At 35.1% G+C, this 22,305-nt stretch overlaps 2 protein-coding genes across 3 annotated transcripts in view; both read left to right on the plus strand.

The window, feature by feature from the left end:
- The window catches only part of IPO11 (importin 11), a 79,736-nt gene that overhangs the window by 43,010 nt on the left and 14,421 nt on the right, over positions 1 to 22,305 (plus strand). For both annotated transcript variants that reach the window (XM_068176507.1, XM_068176506.1), the window contains exons 25-29: positions 2,874 to 2,953; positions 3,538 to 3,618; positions 6,001 to 6,096; positions 7,613 to 7,726; positions 8,663 to 8,784. In XM_068176507.1, the coding sequence (XP_068032608.1) occupies positions 2,874 to 2,953; positions 3,538 to 3,618; positions 6,001 to 6,096; positions 7,613 to 7,726; positions 8,663 to 8,784 (493 nt within the window). The remainder of the gene's footprint in view (positions 1 to 2,873; positions 2,954 to 3,537; positions 3,619 to 6,000; positions 6,097 to 7,612; positions 7,727 to 8,662; positions 8,785 to 22,305) is intronic.
- LRRC70 (leucine rich repeat containing 70) lies at positions 8,812 to 22,070 on the plus strand. The gene is made up of 2 exons (XM_068176509.1): positions 8,812 to 18,401; positions 18,892 to 22,070. The coding sequence occupies exon 2, from the start codon at positions 18,930 to 18,932 to the stop codon at positions 20,826 to 20,828; it is 1,899 nt and encodes a 632-aa protein (XP_068032610.1). The 5' UTR covers positions 8,812 to 18,401; positions 18,892 to 18,929; the 3' UTR covers positions 20,829 to 22,070.

The following is a 22,305-nucleotide window of genomic DNA, read 5'->3' on the forward strand; positions in this document are numbered from 1 at the left end:
CCTTAGCATGGTGATGTAGCTGTCAGAACAAGGTGTTTTAACTGCGAAATTGAAATAGCAAAATCTTGTGTGTCTTAAGTGTCTGAGATATGGCAAAAAAAGGAAGTCTCTCCAAGACTGGTTTTCAATTCAGTCTGAAGTCATCAAAGTAAAAGTCAAAGGACAGATGAGGAGAAGGGAAGTTCTGAATAGGTAAGTACCATGCTTATATCTTTTGGAGTAGGGTGGAGAACTAGCAACAAGATGCTCCAGAAAATTAGTTCTTGAAAATACAGTGTAAGGCCTTTGATTTCTGAATTTATTTTTACTGAATGGAATTACTGTAATATACAGTGACTATTTTGCTGGTGTGCTTAGCTTCTATATACGCATGTAAGTCATTCAGAAAATATGTCGAGGTCAATATGGAGGAAGTGGAAGAGCTGCAGGGCAGGGAAAGAGGAATTCATATGTGAGATTTTCGAACTTAAAGGGGAAAGATATATATATATATATATATATATATATATATGTGTTTTTGATTTTCCTGATTTAACTAATCTGAAAATAATATGTAATTGTTCCCTTCCAGATATAATTGTCGTTATGAAAAGATCTTTTTGTACCCATTTCAGGATTCTACTGTTGTTGGAAGTGGATGTCAGAGGAGTTACACAAGTCAATTAGATTTGCCTTCAGGAGCAGAATGTTGCATTTGATATGAAGGCTTGTTTTCACTTGCATAAATGACTGACCTTCAAAGATTATGCTGCTATCACTGATGTACAATAATTATTCACAGCATAATTGTCATACTTGATTTTCATTTCAGCACTGCTGCTACTGTTTAAACTCTGTTGAAATATAATTGCCCTGTAGAGGGATTACACAGTCTCTTTAATACATCTCTTGCAATGTATTGAATAATGTGTAATGGAGAAATACATTAATTGTCTGAGGATGGAAGTGTTTCTTCACAGAGGCTGCTTAAAATGACAGTTGAATCTGATACAATTTCACATTGGGAATATGGTCATAATCTAGACATACCTGTTCCAAGAAGCATTGAGTTTAATGTGCATGTGCTGTATTTATAAAGGTACTGGCAAAAACCAGGTTACTGGAACTGGATTAGCTCCTCTGATCCAAACAAAACTCAAAGGAGCATATTAATGAACTCAGAAAAATGTTTGATTCAGGAAAACCTGGCAAGAGAATTGATGTATAATTAGCTTCTAAATGTAGTTAGTTTGACATGAGATCTTTCTAGAAAATTTTGCTAAACATGGAGCTGCAGATGAGTGGAGGTTCTATCATTTCCATTACATCTGTCATACCTGTTTTCATTTTGACCTGAAGTACAATTTTCGCTATACATTTTATTACCTTTTATTGGTTATCACAGAATAGAAAGTTAAGGAAAACATAGTAGTACTTCATGTTTATATGACCATTTATTTAGAATTTGTTTACTTGCTTCAGTGTCTGAAATTTTAAATATTATTCTATCCAGTAAAGAGAAAAACACAAATGCAGACCTCTAAGGAGAACACATTGTGTAACTCCAGTAATATGCTACTAAAGCTAAATTCATAGATATCTTGGAATCTTTTGATGAACATATTGGATTGATAGGTGATCTCTTAAGTCAAGAGACAAAAATACACATAATAAATGATTACAAAATATGACCTGAGTATTGACATATGAACCTACTCATGAATGCAAAGCTGTCCTATGGCCATATCAAATGGAAGAACATTAATGTTCTACCTAATGGGTGGGGTAAAAAAGAATATCTGCTGAACCTCCCCAGAACTGTACAGATGTTATAATGGAAAAGCAGCCATGGTCGTGGTGATAACTGTTTTTTGGTAGAAGTTTTTATATATAAATATCACTAGATGTAAGCCATTGTTTCATACAACTGCTTTCTTCTAAGCCATGGGAGACACATGAAGTCTTAGCCAGATGCTTGTTCCATCTGGTAAAGGAATTTTATTTAACATTCACACAAAAGCATTTTCCTGTTACTTGTTCGTGATGGTTTTGTTAGATATTTTAAAGATGATGGAACTGATGTCCAGTTCTTTTACCAAGAATATTTTGTCTCCCAAACTGGTTGTAAGGAAATTTATCCCTTTGAGCTTTTTTGGTCTTTTGTCTTGTTTTTATACAGTGTGGACTTTCTACACTAGTATCAATATCCATGTGAAACTTTTCATTTTGCTGTGAGTTCTGCTTATACATGTTCCAGAGTGATTTTATTTTTCTTAAACAGTCTTACAGGTAGTGCCTGAGGATATATCTTTTTTTCTCTATTCAAGCTGCTGTTGTATATCATCCTCTGTGTGTATCTGTCTTTTAGACAGGTATGCTCTCTTTACTGAAATACTCAAACTATGCCCTACAGCTCTGTGTGTGTCAGATCAATAGCATTTGATATGGCATCTGAGTCAGAAGAGCAGAACTGCAATCTTTATTTCATTCTTTCTGCTCAGCATTTACTGACTCAGTGTGAGAGAGGCCATTTATCTGTAATTGCAAGTCTTTAAAGTACATGTTTCATTTATTCTCTCTTTAATATCTTCTTAACCCAGTATTACATCCAAAACCTGACTTCTGTTTGCTTTTTGGTTTTAGTTAGCACTGGCTTTTGAGGTCATAGGATTTCTTGTGCTTCCATTTGAGCACGAGAGCTGTCATCCCACATTTGTAATTGTCTCTGCAGAGCGAGAGAGCCTGACTGGCACTGGATTGAAGATATTTTTTTCTATTTGTTGGCATCTGACACTACAAGCTGCGAGAGGAAAAAGTCTTTCAGAAGCAAATCATCGTGGTTGGACTTCATTTTGGTGATCAGGCTCTGAATTGTGATTTCTGTTTTTTTCCAGAGCTGAGTTCAGAAAATCTCAAAAATTGCTTTAAGATCATCAATGCTTATATTTTCTTATCTTCATCTGAATTTTTGCAGGTATGTTACCATTATATAAAGGTCCATATTACCACCTCAGTTCCTTACTGGCAAACTGTTTTTTCTCTCATCTTGGAACATACCATACACACAAACATTTATGCTCTTATTCACATATGCGTATACAAACATACTGTTCTAATGTTAGCTCTTTATGGTGCATGGTGGACACTCCAATTAGAGAAATATTATTTAGAATTAATGCATTGCAGATTGATTTAGTAGTTTGATATCTGAAAGGTCCTATGTTGAGTAATAATAGTTACTGTTGTTATCCTACCAGATTAAAATTATGAATATACATTCTAGCAGGAGTTGAACGAGATATTATGCCTTGCTGTCACACCATCTTCATTAGAAAATTCTTTGAGATTGATTGTTTAAGTGTCCTGCAATGTTAAAAACGCAACAAAATGTTTAGATTAGATTTTAATTAGTTTAGAATGATGAACATTTTAGCAAGTAAAATCTTTGAAGAGAAACTGGGTCCTTAGGCATATGTAAACCCTAAGGAATTGAGTTTTGAAATGTATACAAATATATAAATTGCATTGCATTATACCTTCTTTTTAATTTTATTTCAGATGTATGCTGCTGACTTATGTCGGTCATTTTGTGAGCTTTTGAAGGACATAACTACTGAAGGTCAAGTTCAGGTTTTAAAGGTAGAGTATAATGAAAATAATAACTAGAGGCTCAGCTCTGTACAGGTAATGTTTTCAAGTAGAATTTAGAACATGTAGAAGAAACTAATGTATTTAGCAGAATTTGACATTCTGCTAAATACATTCACCATCAGTGGTGGTTTAACTACTTATTTGAAGCCTGTGCATGTGTGTAGAGACCTAGTGAGTATAGAGCTAACTTCTCCGATCTCTATTGAATGTTGTATGTATGTGGTCTCCCTGAAATTGCTTTGTATATCATACTTCCATTTGTACCAGACACAGAGTTCAAACAGTCTTTGTTTGCCTTTTGCATGTGTTGCTATTGTGATGGCCTTAGCTGCTTAAAGTTGCTAAAGGTTTTTCAAAGCACCAGAATTTTATATTTTCAGATAGCCTTCAAATGGTGTTGTGGAACTCATAAGCTTTTGAAATGTTAATAACAATAATTTGAATGTGTCTCTAGATGAATTTCAGGAAATAAAGTTGGAATATACATTGGAAGATGAGTAGAAGCTGTAGTGTACTACTACTAACATTTCCAGTGGTTGCACTAACAGGGGGCTCTGTGTTGCTTATGAAAACTTGGACTTGAATTAAATTAATTGTAAATGTGATGGGGATATAAATTGGATCCCATCTGCCTCTTTGGTGGATAACACAAGTGGTACCAGAATCCAGGAGAGAAAACAGCTGCTGAAGTTCATAGTCTCCCCTGTTTGTAGTTACTTCTTTGAGAAGCTTAAGGCCTCTAGTTCTGAAATTTAAAATGTCAGTTCCCATCTATTCAGTGATACTATTTAAAGTCTGCAGTTGGGTAAGTGTTTTATGCAGCAGCTTTTAATCAGATTTCTAAAATGGAATTATACTGCTAGTACAGAATCATTTATTCACTTGGGTCTCAGTGTGGCCTTGCTGCAAGACTTGTTTAGTATACTTGGAACACACTTTCCTAGTAATGCCCTCTTGATTCTAGAGGGACAACTGAGCTATCATCCTTGTAAATACATCCTTGTATTTTTAGAAAAAGCACAAGTTTTTTTAGGCTTCACTATGTTGACTTGTTAAACAAAAAAAAAAAAAAAACCCAAAATCTTGATAAGCATTGGGAACAGAAACACTAAGGGATGTTCTCTGAAATAGTTTCATACAAACAGCTTTGGCTGGATTGTAAATAGACATTAGAACAGTAATTAAATTAATAAGGTTGAAAAAGTCTAATTTGGACTGATAAGACAACTTCTTGCAAGATTGCTGACGCTTGATGTGACTTGATTTTCTAATTATCTTGACACAGACAATAAAAGGTTTAAAAAGACTGCAAGGAACAAAGGAGATGGGCCAAAACTTCCAGTACCCAGAAAGACGAGTTGGGGAAAAAGTTGTTTACCTCTGAATATAATAAGCCCCTTTTATACCTCTGTATAATTAAGGTCTACAAAAATGAGAGGCATTGAGAAAGATCAACTGCTTAACACTTTTCTCAGTGCAAAAAATAAAGCATTAAATGAAACTATTGGGAGCAAGGTTTGAAACGGAGAAAAAATATTTAGGAGAGATTGGTCAAGAGCACAGAAGTGTTGGTCCTTGTTGAAATTCCTCTGAGGTGGAAGTAAATGGAGACTAAGAGTGTTTAGGTATGATACATTTATGATACCTGTATGTGCTTTATAAACACATCAGTGTGTTCATGCATATGGTGTAACTTTCTTTATTGGAAGTAGGAGTGAGGAGCCCTCAGCCCATTATTCTCACAGCCTCTTCCTATCTTTCTTGGTACAAGGATAGAGCACTAACATCTGGCAAACGAAAAATGGAAGAAGGCAGGAAAACAAGCTACTTCAGGGAACATGACATGGGGGGCAAAAAGGAGCTGAAAAACAAAGGGTAAAAGAATTTAAACATTGGGAACCAGTGCAAGGTACCCAGAATAGCACCTCTGAGGGCATGCCTGCAAAGAGCTGGTAGGTCCTAATCAGCGGTTTCTCAAAAAACGACATGACAAAGCTATGGAAATGCACCCTGAACTGCTGGTGCTTAACCCTACCAACCACCTCAATCTACTGCTTTTCCCGGAACCATAACAAGGTCCCTTTTTGCAAACCACCTCATCAGCTTTGCCTGGGACATGGGGAAGCTTGTGAGGTGCTTGGCTAGGTGGGTTTCATTGGCCTGTCAGCTTTCACCAGGTGCGTTTATGCACATCAGGTTTGCAGAATGTTTTCTTAGAATATAGTTTCAGCAATCTGGGGTTTGCTGGTATTTAATGGTAAGCATCCTATGAGCACTTTATATGTGTACACCAGTACACATAGTTTTAAAGCTTCAGTTAAGATTTATGAACATACTTTGCTAATTGTCTAATTTGCTTTTTTTCTTAAGGTTGTAGAAAATGTCCTAAAAGTCAACCCTGTGTTGGGTCCTCAAATGTTTCAACCCCTTCTTCCATCAGTATTCAGGGGGATTATAGATGGGGAGGTAAGAGTTTCTTCAGTTACTCTTTACTTTTCCTTTGGAAAATGAAAGTACCTTCCATTATCTCCAGTTTTTTCATATTGATGTTGCATTTTCTCTTGTTTTAAGAGCATCTATAGATTTTTCACATCTAGTTTAAAAATCTTTAAAGGCAACACAGTAGCACAAGGAAAAAAAAACCTATCCACCACTTGTTTTGTCATGTAGTGTTTGTTTTAATAAAATAGCACAATTTTATTCTGCTGTTCCCTCACTATTAACATTTTTAAGGGCCATAACATCAGGCCTAGTTTTATCATTAGTCATTGATGGAGTTTTTCCTGGTTGGTTCTTTTAAAGACACATACTGTTCCTTTTTAATTGTACCTGGATGACAGAAAAACAAACTGAACCAGGAGAAGATCAACTTGACCTTCTTTTCCTAATTGGCATATCTAATATGAAGAGCTGAAGGGTGTGAGAATGGTTTGTGTTAGATAGTCTTTAAGATTTTGCTGGCTTACATGTCATAACTTTTTCATTTTTTCACTTTGTATTCAGTAAACTTCTATGTTGAATGAAAAAGAGTAAAATCAAATATGCTTTAACTGTGTTGAACCTTTCAGTTTCTAGCAGGAATCAGTGGGTGGAATTCTTCAAGACTTTTGACTTCTTTGATCAAAACCTTTGCTTTTTTCTCAGTTGAAGACTTTCAAATATCAATAAATAGCTCCAGTTTCTGAGTTGAGTAGGATTTCCAAATTTAAGCCAAGTAATACTATATAGCAAAGTACTTTTTGCTGTTGAAAGCACAAAGATAGAGAGTGGATTTTTAAAATGTCTTCTGATATAAGACTAATAAATTCATTATACCCTATTCAGAATGTATTACTCTGGGTTAGAGTTTTCAGGCAAATGTTGGCATTTTGTTTTTCAAGTAGGCTATTTTACAAAATACAGTTATATTGTTATGTGCTGAATTTAATATGAAAAAATATATAGCTTCTTTTAAAAGTAATAACCAAAGATAATAGACTAAGGAACTTATTACTGTATCCAGTTAATTTTGAGACACCTGCAGATTAGTTTTTGGAAAATGTATTATAGCTGCTATATATATGAAAAAACTAACAACTTCAGAAATACTAAGTGTTCTTAATTTTACTGAAATTGTAAGCAGTAACTTAGAACCATAATGAACTTCAAAAGTAATATATTAACAGTACAATAAACTGTTAGGTCTTTAAAACACAGGTTTTAAAATTTAAAGTAAAATCACCTTACAGGTTGTCTTGGCTATTTGGATGAAATTGATTTTGAAATTGCCATAGTTTTCATGTAAGAACTGAGAAGTCTGGCAAAGATTGCTCACTCAGTCTTCTGTTCCTAGAGGCTCTTAAATTGTAATTTATAATTTAAAATTTAGTGAAAGACATTAGGGATGCATACAAGTACTTTCCAGGTATTGTTGCTGTGTGTGTCAAATGTTTTTCTTTTACTTAAACTAAGCACTTTTTGTTTTGGTTTATTTTTGTTTCAGAGATACCCAGTGGTGATGTCTACTTATCTGGGGATCATGGGTAGAGTTCTACTACAAAATGCAAGGTTTTTTTCATTACTTTTGAGCCAGACAGCATGTGAATTGGGTCAGGAGGTAAGGTTTATTGTCTCTTTTTGTCCTTTTGGGTTTTTTGTGTCTTGATATTTCAGCTGTATTACATAGGGAAGTCTTGCTTTCTTTTGACCTGAATAAACTTTCCCTCTATTATTGATGCTTGTTCCTGCCCAGTTAATCTTGAAAAGATGCTCCTTCTCTCCTTTCCCTGAACACCCTGTAACAACTTTTACATGTTCCCAAAATTACTTAAACATCCCATAAAAATTTTTATATGGTTGCTAAATTCTCTTCCTTCCCTTACAATTAGCCATGTAAACTCCCTTAGTTCACATGCAATTATAGGGTGAGAATTCCTTTCTCTGTGCCATCTTGATGGGTCTTGCAGCCTTGAGAATGGTCTAATCATTCTCCCCTGAGTTTCTAGAGTATCCAGTTCAGTGTGCTTCAGTTTCACTGGTGAAGTTAGTGAAGGTCTTATGCTAGAAGCTTTCTGTTATGTGTTTCAGTGAAATTTGCTTTTCTGGGGTATAATACAGTTTTCAAGCAGATAATGACAAGTCTTTTTTAAATTTGTAACTGTGTAGATAAAACAGAGTAAGTCCATGTGCTTTGTTTCTATGAGACTTTTAGGGAAAAACAGAGTAATTTGCTGTCCTAAATCAGTTACCTCTCCATAAATGAAATTCATTTCAAGCATGTTGGTTACAACTAATGGTATGGAGGGTTCGGGGCCTGGAAGCATTGTCATAGAAAATTTTAAAAGTACCTGTTGCTTGTTACTTCTGTCAGGTATACAACTATATAATGTCTTTCCAAGACTAAATAATGTATTCATTTGCTAGAAATTAAAATAAGTTATTTATATATTTATTTATTATTTATATATATATATCTTATAAATTAAAATAAGTTATTTTCTAAACACACTGATGTACTTATAACTGAAAAAGAACATCGTATTTCCCAATGCAGTTGGACCAAATTCTTGGTAACATGATTGAAATGTGGGTTGATCGGATGGACAATATCACTCAGCCAGAAAGAAGAAAACTTTCTGCTTTGGCATTGCTTTCTCTTCTGCCTTCATTGAATGGGTAAGCAAATATACAATATCTTAAATAAGAATGCTTCAAAGGCCCTTGGAATTGTTTTTAAAGTATTTCACAATTCTGCAGCTAAATATCCAGTATAAATAGTTTTATTTGCTTGGTTTTCTCCCCCAAGAGAAACTTTAAAAAGATATAATCTCCATGCTGCATTATATTAACTTCTCATTTGGCTTCATAGCATTACAGTAACCTTTCTTCCATTTCATAGGAAATGTCATTTAGTTAAAGTGAGGAACCAGCACTGCAGATTTTATTGTTGACTCTCATATTAACTTACAACTATCTGCTTCTCTCATCTCTGATTAAGTAGTTGCTTTAGTTGACATGTTACTATTTTGGTGTCCCTTCCAGGGAACAATGTTCAGTTTTCTTTCCTGTTATCTGAAATTTCATCCTGGTTTTCTCCTTTATGACATTAAATAGAAGAAAGAGTTGCTATGGAAGATTGTGTTGCTGATGTGAAACAGGTTTTGCTCTATAGGTTTTATAGCAAGAAGATTTTACGATTATCCTTTCAGTAGCCATCATCATTGCTGGATATACATAGAAAATGAAAGTTTTAAATGAAATTGCTGAATCCACTGACTTCTAAGTTGTCAATACTAGAAGTCATGTATAACACGTTTAGGTGAGAGTTCAGTCTGTCATTACCTTCAGATTATTTTCATCTCTTTGACACTCAGGAAGACAAGACTGCATGAGTTTACATTTAGTCTACTGGGTTTCCTGAACAGTCTTGTCTGTTGTATTGTCTGTTGAGAATTTAGATATTGCTCCCAAATCCTAAAAGCTACATTAGTATCTGTAGATTATGTAGTATCTGTCAAAGCTCTAGTCTATGTAGTCACCATCTAAAAAAAAAGTCAGGGAACACTTATGTGTAATTTAGAGGCTTCATTTCTTTTTATATGCACAGAAATTTTCCCTTTTTTTGGTCACATGGATAGTCAGGATAACCATCTAGCTAAAGGTGAACGAAGCAGCTGCTTTGAGAGTTTTTTCCCAGTAAATATAACAGTATTATGTTGCTTATAAGTATATTTGAAATGTTTTTGAGGAGGTGTTAGCTAAAATTTAAGGTGCTGAACCACATCTGTCTTCCTGTGAAGTTTCTGTTAGAGAGAGGAAGGAAAAAAATAAATTTCTTTAGATAACCATGTTATTATGAACTATGTTCAGCTGCTCCAGATTTCCTGCTGTAAAAGCCAATTATTTCTGGCAGTCCTTAACTTAATAAAACCTTCTGCAAATGACTGCTTTATTTTTCAGTTACCCATATCATTTAAGAAAGCTGCTTCTTAAATAAAAAGTCTCTTCTTAGTGGACATATTCATGTCAAAGCTATGAAAATTTCACTTATACAATTAATAGACTGTCAAACTTAGATTCAGATAGAGTGTGTGAAATAAATTGTCAATTGATAGTTTCTTTCACTAGAACAATGTGAGTCACTCTGGTTTTGCTGTATCTCAGGGATTATACTACACATATTTGCTGCATCCTCTATCTGCAAGGTTCTTGTGCAAGTCCATTTGCACAGTTGAAGCAAAAAATTGCTTGAAATGTAATACAGTATTTAAACAAAATGTTTGGATTAATGTGTTTTCAAGAAAAACTAAAGTAACTTTTCCTGTTGGAATGCCTCACTAACCAGATGCCTGATTAGATTTTACTTTGGATATCCAAGGTAAGTTCAGGATTTCTCAAGTGCAGAGGCAAAACAGAATTTTGTCTTCTGTGGATGGCTGATGGGCTCTCTTGGGAAGGCCAAGGTGAGAGTGAGATTATTCCCTCAGCTTGCTGCTCTGTGGTGGTCAGGATTGGTACCAGTAGCAAGCTCAGATTTTTAAGGTTCTGCTGAAAGGAAAACAGGCATCTGTGCTGTGTCTAACACTTGCTGAGAATTTTTTGCCTTTTACCAGCTGCTTCCTCTAGCCTATAGCTGAAGCACTGGTTTATTTTAGAGTTGAAAGAGAGGTAGTAGACAAAAACAGTGGGGGGGAAAATGAAGATGACGTGTATTCTCACTCTTCCCTCAGAGTTGTTTTATGGATGAAATGTTGGGGAAAGTTTTAAACAGTGACCTTTTGTATTCTCAGTGTAAACTGTAGTATTACTTCATTGATTTTAATTGTTTCTCTAGTTAGTGATCAGGTTTATAATTACAAATATGTGGAACTCTGGACTTTTAGTGAAAGGTATGCATTTTAGAGAAAGGTAAAACTTCTATCATTATTAATTTAAAACCAGTTTGACACAAATAATTTTCTGTTTCAAGTACAGCACCTTTGACAGTGTCATGAGTGAAGGATTTTAGAGCAGATAAGACAGGATTCTCTACAGAGCAGTTGTTCACAGTGGCTCTTGGGCTGACTAGTTTGACTAAGCAGGTTATGAAGTGACAAATTGTTAGCCACACTAATTTTCTCATCTAGGCAGAGAGAGAAGTTATGGCATGCTTTTGGTGTCAACAGTAGTGCTGCATTTTAATCGTGTATGCATGTCCTTCGATCTAGCATCCTGTTTATCTTCCTGCAGCTGCACATCATGTTAGTGATTAGAAATTCATATTAAAAGAAGAACAATAACTGCAGCTTTCCTGATTAGTGTGTTGCAGCACCTTTTCACGGAACAGTAATTTCCTGGTCTTGCTTAGGGGTTTGCCCAAATTAAATCCTATATAATTGCCTGCTTTTGCTATCCAAGTGCAGTCAGTTAATGTTAGCATGTTTTTTTTGGTGTTTGACAGATATATGCATTGGCAATATTTTCCATATTTTGTATGCTTACTGACTGTTTATCACTTATCTATCCACATGCATTTCATTCATTTATTAAAAAATCTTACTATTTCAAAAAATAGGTTAAAGACTTCTGTCTTTAAGTGGTGATCAGTAACAATTAGGTAGTAAGGATGCACTTGTGGAGTTAGTGTCTCCATGTTTGGTACATGAGAGGTGTGGATAGACACACAGTAGCTCTAGCAGGAATGGCTTTTTGAAAAACACGCGAGGACTTGAAGTTTTTTGGAGGAAAATTGTATTTAAGCTAGAGTGTGAGATATGAGGTGTGACAGCAACCTGGATGAGTAAATTCACAAATGTCATGATTTGCCTGCTGTTGTATTCAGTCATATTTAATGGCTTGATTGTAAACATACAGCTGCAGGAGTACTCTTCAAGGCTGAGTTGAGTTTTATTAGATGTGCCTTTGGTCTCTAACATAGTGCCTAGTGAATATGGTCCATAGCAGCAGTCTGCTACTGACCTCCTATTTGTTGTGGAAAATGTGTGGGCCTCCACCACTACCTAGGGCTCTGCATTTTGAGCTCTTCAGCATCCTTTGTAGTTCCTGATGCCAAAGTAGCTAAAATAGTACTATGTCCCCTTCTACCTATATCTATTAATCTGTCTGTGTGGAAATAATTAGCTTGCTTACTGCAGTATGATGTCAGAATTACAGTGTTTTGGAATGTCCTTCGGTGATACTGAAAGCTTTTAATGATTTATTTAGGAAAGTAGGTATCTCTTTTTATTTCTACAGTTGTGTGTATTTTAGTGGAACACAACACTGGAAGATGCTAAAGAGTGATAGGAACATTTATTCTCTAATAAGGAAATGGAAACAGATTTTGGAAGGATTATAGAATTAATGATCAGACTTGTTTGGGGTTGTACCTAACTACCCACAGGTAGCATTTGACACCTTGTTGAAAGCTAAGCACTGCCCTTCTGCCGGTCAGTGTAATTTCTGCTATGTCTGTCACTCTTGAATGGGAGATTGCCATATTTACTTTCACTCAAAGTCAGTGCTTTCCAAAACAGGCCACAAATTGTGGTCCTTGTGGATAGACTAATTTTTGATGGGACTACCTGTGTAGAGTGGTACCATTCTGAAGTAGAGAAGACTTTACTGAGCTTAAAATATGAAGCATTTTAATTTATCTTTCTTCATTTTGGTTTCTGGTACATGAGTAGTTTTCATTTTACCCCTTTGAGTTAAGTATGTTTATGTATTGTGTGGAAGGGGTTAAGAGGTTGCCCAGGTTTCTAATCATTATGTAAATGAATGTCTGCTTTTTCTCATTGTGTATCAAGTCTGATAATGTCAGCCAGTATGAATTCTGCCAGTTAGATAATTGGCATTTTTTGAGTGTAAGCACTTAGAGTATGCAATTAAAAATCTTCATTAGGTTATTACAGAGTTTTGCCTCTGCCATTTGTTAAAATTACTTAGTTAGAAATTTTAATTTTCCTCTCAAAAAGTTGTCTATATGTAATATTAGTTAAATGGCAAGAAAGTGCCTAATAAAAGGTCTTGTTCTCCTCAGGATAGTTATGTCCTCATTTATAAAATCAGAATTTCTTACATAATTACTTGTACATCCTCCTTTCTTTATAGGGATGGTACTCTGAAGCTACTTTATCTTCCTCTCCATTTTTTTTAATCCCTCTAGTTAAAGGAGTGCTCACCCACACCTCTAATAGACTATTAGCATTTAAAGGAGCTCTTTAAATTATGATTTTACAGTTGTCATCAGTGTTTGGCCTTGAATTTATTTAGCTTGCCTGACAGATAATGGTGCAATTTTAATGATAAGATTGAAAAATGTGGCTTTGGTCTTAGCCTGTCTATCAGAGTCTGCATAATTCAGAAGGTTACACAGAGCACTGCCAACTTCTTTAATTGCATGTCACATTATGGCTTTGGTAAAAGGATGCACTCATTAAACTTTCCTTGTTCACAGTCTCTGTTAATTTTTCTCCGACACTTGATTGCTAGTGTGGACTGGTCAGGAGCATATTATCTTTTCCCCTAAGAGCCTTAAGCCTTGATTTCAAGGAAAATGTACCAAGTGATAGCAAGAAATTATGTCACTAATTGCAGCTAAACTGTTGCAAAAAATTAAACTGGTTTGGTTGCTGCTGTTATCTTGTTTTTGTTTATGGCCTATATAAAATATTTCAGAAGTCTTTCCTAAAACTATTCTAATTATGATTTACCCTAAAATTTAAGATTTTAATTATATAAAAGCAAAAGATAATATACTAACTAATTTCCTTCAAACTCTTTGCAAAGTATGGTTTACATGTTTGCAAATCAGAGCTGAATAAGTAGTGACTGAATTGTAGCCTATTACTAAAAATGTGTAAATATCACATGACTGTAAGAAAAGTTTAAAAAATCCCAAACTCAAACCATGGATTTACAGCTGGTTTTGCACCTGTGTTTTTTTGAGCCATTTTGGTGCATCTCATCTCTGTGCTGTACTCTGTGAAATTTAAGACTGCCAGAGAGTAGCTGAGATTTTTCAGTGACTTTCTTCAACAGTGCCAGACTATTATGATAAGATGCCAGAAGTGATAAACACCACAACCCATGTCACTACAAGACCTTCTGCAAATAAGTACTGTCTTGAAAAATAATGTTTCATATTCAAACAATTTAATGAGGAAGTGTGTGTTTAAAACAAAACATCAGATATTGCTATTAAAAATTGCAGTAGTAAAAAGAAAGCTTGTATTTTAAGAAATAGCTTTTGTATTTTGCCTGTGGGTATTCTCTGTAGTTGCTGTTAGGAACTGTTGAAGTTTTCTCTGTCTGTTGAATATTTGGAGCTATCAGTTGTTAATGCCAAGTGTATGCCCGTCCTGTCTCCTAAACTAGCAGGCAGTGTGGTTTTGGAATTGAGTTTAGTTTTGATTAAATTTCTAGAAGGTGAATTTTGGGAAATTAATTTGAGTTCTTTGGACTTTTTGGTTTGAATTGCATTCATATTGAGTACATTAATGCTTTTATAGTTTGAAGAGCATTGCTAAATATTGCAGTGAAAAGTAAAGGCTAAAGCTATAGTGTTATTATCAGTATATCATATCTGCATGTTACATTCACGGCCAACCTTTTTATAATACTGTTTTGTTCACAAACTTAGTGGTTGCTTCATAGAAGACTTAGATTTTTAAATAAAGAGAAGAAATTAATTTCTCGAAGTGAGCTTCTAGTTTCACAAGAGCTTTCTGTCATATTATTTTACTGGAGTCTAAGGTCAAATTAGGTTTATGGAATGGAAACTTATTTTCATATCCTCAATGGGAAAAATAATTTTGTAGTTTTCACGCTGTGGAAGAGACAAATTTTCAGTACATGGAGCAGCAAGTCAGGATTATTACTGAAACAGAAATACTAAATGCTAGAAGGAATCTGCAAAATTTGAGACAATCAGAAATATTTAGGTAAACTAGATAATGAGAAAAACAGAAAAGTGGTTTGGGATCTGATAAGTTAATAAGGTGTCAACATTTCACCTGCCTACTGGATGTTAATTAAATATTGATGTCTGTGCTACCTAAGCAGTAGTTTAATTCCTGAATTGCTTTGATTTGTGGTCATATCTAGAGATTATGTGGGCAGAAGGAAGAAGGTGTTTGAAAAAATAAACTTGTACAATAGCCTACTTGTGGAGAATAAAAGTAGAAGGAAGGAAGCCCTGCAAGAGCAGATGGTTGCTACATATATAATGGGAGGGCAATAAATAGTTTCACTCTTACAAGCTTAAAAGAATAATTACAGTGGTAAAAATTGGTTGCCCTCATTTGTGGGCTTTAACAGAATTTTGTAGTAATTATGAGAATGAAATCCTTTCTCAAAAATTTACTTTAGACCCTATTTTTGAACCTGTTGCATGTTTTCTGCTATACATAAGTGGGATTTGGATGACTAGTTTGTGTCAGCTAATATTCATTATATTCACTTTAATATAACATGGGTGAAGTGCATGTATGTTCTTCCCATTACTTTGACGTGTCATTTTATGCACAATTTGACAAATTGCTGTTACTCAGGCTTCATGCTTGTATTTACAAGGAGTCATTGTTGAACTAGATTTTAATATTAAAAAGCCAATAGCATTAGTAACTTCATCAATATTAGTATATTAAGATAAAATTCACTTATGGGTTCAAAAATAATTTTCTCTGTTACCATGTGAAGCTGTATTCAAGTACACACCTAGTAGTTCTCTTTCTGCAGAAGAAAATTTGCAGTGAATGTAATATGAGACCAGCCTAAGCTTGTTAGTGTTTCCTGGGTTTTTTCATACAGTTTTCAAAAAGTGATGGATTTTTATTGCTTAAGTATGAGCCACTTTGAGAAATGCTGATCCAAGTTACACATTTCTCACCCAGCCTTTATGGTTTTCCCCAAAATGGTAAAAGTTATGTGGTGCATAATTTTGTGTCTTGTTCTTAACAGATATTGCTTTCAGATACTTTAACAATATGTAGTATTAATGAAATAATAACTCAAAATTACATTGCAATCAGATCTGCAGGCCTTCAGGTGCAGTGTACAAAGTGTAAAGCTGGATTTCTCTAGATTTGCTAGTGCAGAATGGAAGGAGCCATGATCTGGATTAAGATTTTTTTTCCCCCCATTTTGGGCATGGGATTCAACTGTTAGAAGAGTAGTCAGTGTGGTCAGAACCACAGTGGAGCTAGGGTTCAAGCAAACATTTTGTGAATATTCATAAGGTACTTTCAGTGCAAGATCACAGAGACATGTAGCCACTTACTGGTCATCAGCTTTCTTTTATCTGGTCACTGCTCTACTGGTGCCTCTAAATGTTCATGCTATCTGATATACCATAGAGCTTAATTAATTCCTTTAGTTTTTCAAAATGTGTTGCTTTTGACATTTTGCAAAAAGAGAGCTCTATGAACATTTGCCTTTTAAACTATTTTTTTTAATTTTATTTACTTCTTGTAGTTATGTTGTTTCATACAGCATGCCTTGGAAGAATAATTTTATTTTGTTTGGGGTTTTTTTTTTATACATATAGGTTTCAATATAAAGAGACTATAGGCAGTGAAGTCTAGGTAGAAGATAATTTCCTGTTTGAAGTCGCTTTCCATTTCTGAACAGTCCCTCATCTGACTGTATTGATAATCTTTTTCCTTTACTCTTACTGTTCTGTTCCCCCACATCCAGGATACTTCACCAATGTTCCTGTGGACTATACAGTAAATGACATGACATTTTATTTTACTTTCTCTATGTCAACAATTATGTTAAATACTGTGAAAAAAAAGTGTGACAATAAATATTCAAATCTGAAGAAGAATTAGTTTTCCTATTGATCTATTGGTCTCAGAGAAAAAGAAGCAAATGCAGTTCTAATTCTGGGCTGTAACTGATACAGGCTTTGTCTAAAATGGCCCATGGACCAATTTTACTTACTGATTTCTTATTTTAGACTAGGTATTTGGAAGAAAGCTTCTTTAGAAACATGTCCTTGTCTATTCTGCTTCCCTTTCTCAAGCGTGCATTTCAGATTGGATTATATAGACAAAGACAACTTGGTTACATTTCACCCCTTATGTGAACTCGTGCTTCCTGTGTGAGATCACTGTAGCTGAAGGGACTTGATTCTCCTGCTGTTGTGCCTCTTTTTTTGGCTATGGCTACTGATGGACTTCATCTTTCTTTTGCTGAGCAGGTCTTGTTGCAGTAAAAGAATGGGGTTTTAGTTACATTACTATTTGTAGGCTTAATCTCCACTTTCTGTCTTTGATAATGTGACTGAGCTTTCCTTGCATTTCTTCTTTGTGATGGATAAATTGAGGGTGTAATCCCCGGTCCTTAAGCAAGAGGGATATTTATAGCCCATGTAGTCTTTTTCTGCACAGGGGACACTGCAGGAAATGAAAGCTGTGCTTGAAAGGTGTGGCTCTCGGAACCGGAAACCATCTCATAGTCCTCTGTGGATAAATTTGGTTTTAAAAGAGTGGCCTACAGTGAGACTTAACAAAGTGCTTGGATCAGGTCAGAAATACAAGTACATAGCAGCTTAGTGCCACATCATGTGGGTCTCATCATATCCTAAGATTTCATAGGTTTCTCTGGCATTCCTGGCAGGTTGTGCCTTGTCAGAGGGCAGGAGACACTGGGCTTTTCTCTCCAGAGTGTGTATCTTTTCCCTCTCAGCCAGACCATTGGAATGTGTGTGCATGTGGCAGCAGTTTGGCTCTGTAGACAGACAAGCAGTGTAAGTGTTGCTACCAATTTAATAGAGCATTTCACGTTCTGGCTGAAAGATAAGGGAGTTACAGGTAATGCAGTAGTGCTGTTACAAATAGTTGTGCTTTATTCTGAAAGTTAGACCTAACTAAGATAAAACTCTTTTAAGCGCTCCTAGTTAAATCAGTGGATTAAAAAAATATATATATAAAAACACCAAAGCAAAACAGAAAAAAAATCCCAAAAAAAACCCCAACCAACAAAACCTAGCAGTTAGATTAAGATAGTTTTTGGTTTTCTAGAAACAAATAATTGAGATTTCCTTTCCAACAATACTTCTGAAGCACAGATAAAATGGCTTCCTGTCCCAGGGTTTCCTGTATCCATGGCAACCTGACTTCAGGCACTTCTTTCTTAGTTTCCTGAGCAAACTGTTGGGAACCCTGGGGCAAAAATGTGAGTGCTGTAGTACACAGCAATACTGCCTTTACAAAGGTTTCACAGATGAGTGTAGTTGGTCAGCTTATAACACAGTCTAGCGGACTGCAAACAGCAAAATAACGGAAATAATGAACTTCAGATTTGGGGTAAGGAAATGCTTCTATTTATTTTAAATGTAACTCACCTTTATTAAAGTAAAATTCAAATTGTAAGTGATTTGCCAGTAAAATGTAATTTGTTTACAGTTGGCATTTCTACTTGGATGCTTCTAAAACATTTCATAGTGATGGTTAACTATAAGAAGGAGAGAATATATAGTAGATTTAATTTAATAGTAGCTATTTTGGCAGCTTAGATACCTTTATGCTACAGCCATTTAAATATTTTCTGGCTATGTTAGCAGTATAGTTACATAATTGTCCATTTACTTCGAAATTTTTTTTGCAGTGAAGTCCAGTTAGTAAGTTGGAGTTCTAAACTGCTTGTTTGGCATGAAAGAATAATACGTAAAATACCAATCTTGAGAGCGATGGTAATATTTTTATGACTGTACACATAGATTAAAATAATTATTAATTAATATATATAATATATTTGAATTAATAATATTTATATACTTCTTTTTATCTCTACTAGTGAAGTCAGAGAGGAGTAAGAAGCCCAAAGACAGGGATATGTGTGTTCTGCAAAGTTCTTCACCCTGCCCAGGAGCATTCCTGTATATATTTAATTGTTTTCTTTTGTTGCTGCTCCAGAAGGAGGCTTTTGGCTGTCCATCTGCTTGTCAGCTCTGCACAGGGAGACAAGTTAGCTGTCGTAATGCAGGGCTTTCAAGCATCCCTTGGAACCTTCCAAAAACAACAATTCTTGTTTACCTCAGTGGAAATAATATATCACATGTCACTCCAAATGATCTAAGAGGCTTTCTAAACCTTGCTGCTCTCTACATGGATAATTCCAGTATTTTGTATGTACACCCAAAAGCTTTTGTGGAGCTCCCCAAACTGTACTACTTGCATCTAAATAGCAATAATATTAAACGCCTGGATCCAGGAATCTTTGAAGGGCTTTCCAATCTTCATTGTTTATACCTTCAGAAAAATCAAATAGCTTTTCTTCCCAGAGGATTATTTAGTGATCTTCTTTCTCTTAGATATTTAACTCTTCAAAGAAATCGTCTCAGTGTCCTTGGAAGTGGGACTTTTTGGGGAATGATAAGTCTCCAAACACTAAACCTGGCAAATAATAAGATTTCACGGATATCAGACGCAGCATTTCATCATCTTGAAAATCTTGCATATTTGTTTCTTGAAGGTAACAACTTACCACTTGTGCCATCAAATGCTATTGGAAGGCTCAAAAATCTTGAAAGACTTTCTTTGTCTCACAATCCCATTGGATCAATTCAGTCTTTTGCATTTAAGGGACTTAATAAGCTTAAATATCTGTCTTTGAAAAATGTCAAGCTAAAATGTGTTGCTGTAAATGGATTTTTTGGATTAAACAACCTTAGCCAGCTGATCTTAAGTTATAATGATTTAGAAAATATAAATTCCAGCACTTTTACCTTATTGAACAATTTAATGTATCTACAGCTAGACAGAAATAAAATAGCCAGTATTGGCAATGGTACCTTTGAAAAAATGGGGAGGTCACTTAAAGTACTCAATTTAGCATTTAATAAAATCACAGAGTTACAACCTGAATTGCTCAAGCCCTTAGTATCTTTAACTCGTCTACAGGTACATTCTAATCCTTGGAACTGCAGCTGTAAAATGCTTGCGTTACTTAATTGGCTAGCATCATCTTCTGTTTCTGCAAAAATTCACTGTCAGAATCCTCAAAGTATGCGTGGTAGACCTTTGCATTATATGAAAGGGGCTTGGTTTTCAAACTGCATTGGCCCCACTGCCAGCCCAGGCTCTGCCCCAAGTCTGGGATCTGTTGGGGTGCATCACAGCGCTACCACTCTGCTGATGGCCTGGCATAAAGGGAACAGGCACAACACATTGGAACAGTTTGTCACTGCAGAAACTAAGTATATTGCTTTCTGGGAGGGAACTACAGCTACATCATCTACCCCATTGCCTTATCAGGAATATACTGTTGAAGTGGCATCACCGGCAGCTACAGTGTTATCAACATTACCAGTGCAAATACCAGCAGAAATTATACCTACTAATAGAAATGTAGAAGAAGAATGGTTGTTTACACCAGATCCTGCTCCTGTATCATTAAAAACAACCCTGATTTGTACACAACAGATTAAAAAGCTGAATCAAGCTTTTGATATTTTACTAGCCTTTTTCATTCTGGCCTGTGCTGTTATCCTGTTGTTAATCTGTAAAATTATTCAGTTTAGGCAAAAACTAAAGGTGCTGGAAAACTCAGGGGAAAAGAGTATAGAATATTATGGCTTTTACCAGCCTGGCAGATACAACATAACTGACTCAGAGCAGTCTCTAACTCAGAAATCAGTGGAACATTCAGAACTGGACCAAATAAGGCTGCTCAAGCGAACAGTATCAGAAAGTCAGGCACAGGTCATCTTGTTTGAACATTCATCATTGTAATTTATCTCATTTGATTTGGTGTTAACTGTGATATGAAAAGTCAAGAAATCAAGAACTCGATTCTGTAAAAATACCTCCACCAATTAAATTCAACTGCTTAATAGAACTGTGGAAAATGGCACAATTTGGGTTCTGCATCAGCATTTGCTTACTGAGTGTTTTGAAATTTATTGATTATTTCATTATATGTCATTTCAATCTAACATGGATAAGTTTATTAACCTCAGTCTCTATTTGTCGTAATCGTTCACCTATTCACAAGTATACATGCAGTATAAAGTACACTTTAATTTATTTTCCATACTTAATGGTGTAAGTTCCTATAGAAATTCCATAGCTATTGTGAAGCAAGCTAGACATTAGCTCTTAGTAGGATCATGAAGCCAAGAAATCTTGGGGAATCAGAAAACAGTGTTTCATGTGTTTATTGTAGCAGAGTTTCTACTTTTCCTCTATTAAATAAAGCACAGTGGAAAAAAGCGCATTTACAATTAGCATGTTCAAACTCTTGAGTAAGAGAAAAATTTCAAACTATACAAATTCTCTGCATACCTAGAGCATATTGTAATATACAGAGTTGTATGTTCAGTGTGTGTAATGAATATATTAAAGTGACTTTTTTATTAGTGTGTATCTGTATCCTTTTATGAAATACCCCAAACTGGACTTAAGAAAAACAAAATTGCTGTTGAAATTTACCAAAGTGTAATGACCAAATTTTTTATGTCTAAGGTAATAGAGCTGATAAATAGAAGATCATCATCTATGTCATCTATGTAGTAATATCTTGAGGGACTTTTTAGCTAGATAAGAGGTACAAATAGAAGAAATACACTACACTGTAAGTATATAATAGCAAATTAATGGCTGAAAACATTTACATATTTGGTTTATATTTGGGGGTGTCAGATCAGGATATGTGTTCTTAGTTAAAACGTCATCTTTAAAATAGGGATATTTTCTTTTATAGTTTGCATATAACTTTATTTCTATTTCAAATGTTGGTGTTCTGTTGTTGTCAGGTTATATCTAGTATGCTGTAGGTTTATTTTCTGAATTTCTGTGATTTTTGTTTTTCTGTTACTTCAATAATTCAAACTTTATTCTGGAATTAAATGTCATGAAACTATGTGCCAAATAGTCTAATGTTATAAGATTTTCAGCCAATGGGACTTAGTTTTGTAGATGCTGCTTTTCTTCTACAGGCCTGAGCCCTAGAGATTTCAGCCATGTTGTTTATGAGTTACACAATTTACAGCTAGACCATTTTCTTCATGGAAACGTGGGGAACAATGCTTTGATAGACCTTCCTCCAGGGTGTTGATTTAACTTGTGTTAGAAGTATGTTGCTGTTCCAGGCTCCAGCCTGGAGCTTCTGGCATTTTCCAGCTGAGCCAGAGCTGCCCTCAGTATTCTTATTCTATCCCCTCTCTTTCCTGCTGGTGTAACTTCTGTGCGTATCTGGGCTGCACAGGTC

Source organism: Anomalospiza imberbis, chromosome Z (assembly GCF_031753505.1).
Source record: "Anomalospiza imberbis isolate Cuckoo-Finch-1a 21T00152 chromosome Z, ASM3175350v1, whole genome shotgun sequence".
NCBI classification, from domain to species: Eukaryota; Metazoa; Chordata; class Aves; order Passeriformes; family Viduidae; genus Anomalospiza; species Anomalospiza imberbis.

Bases quoted from the DNA above. Each gene is read 5' to 3' on its own strand.
- LRRC70 (XM_068176509.1), top strand. From the start codon at position 18,930: ATGTGTGTTCTGCAAAGTTCTTCACCCTGCCCAGGAGCATTCCTGTAT.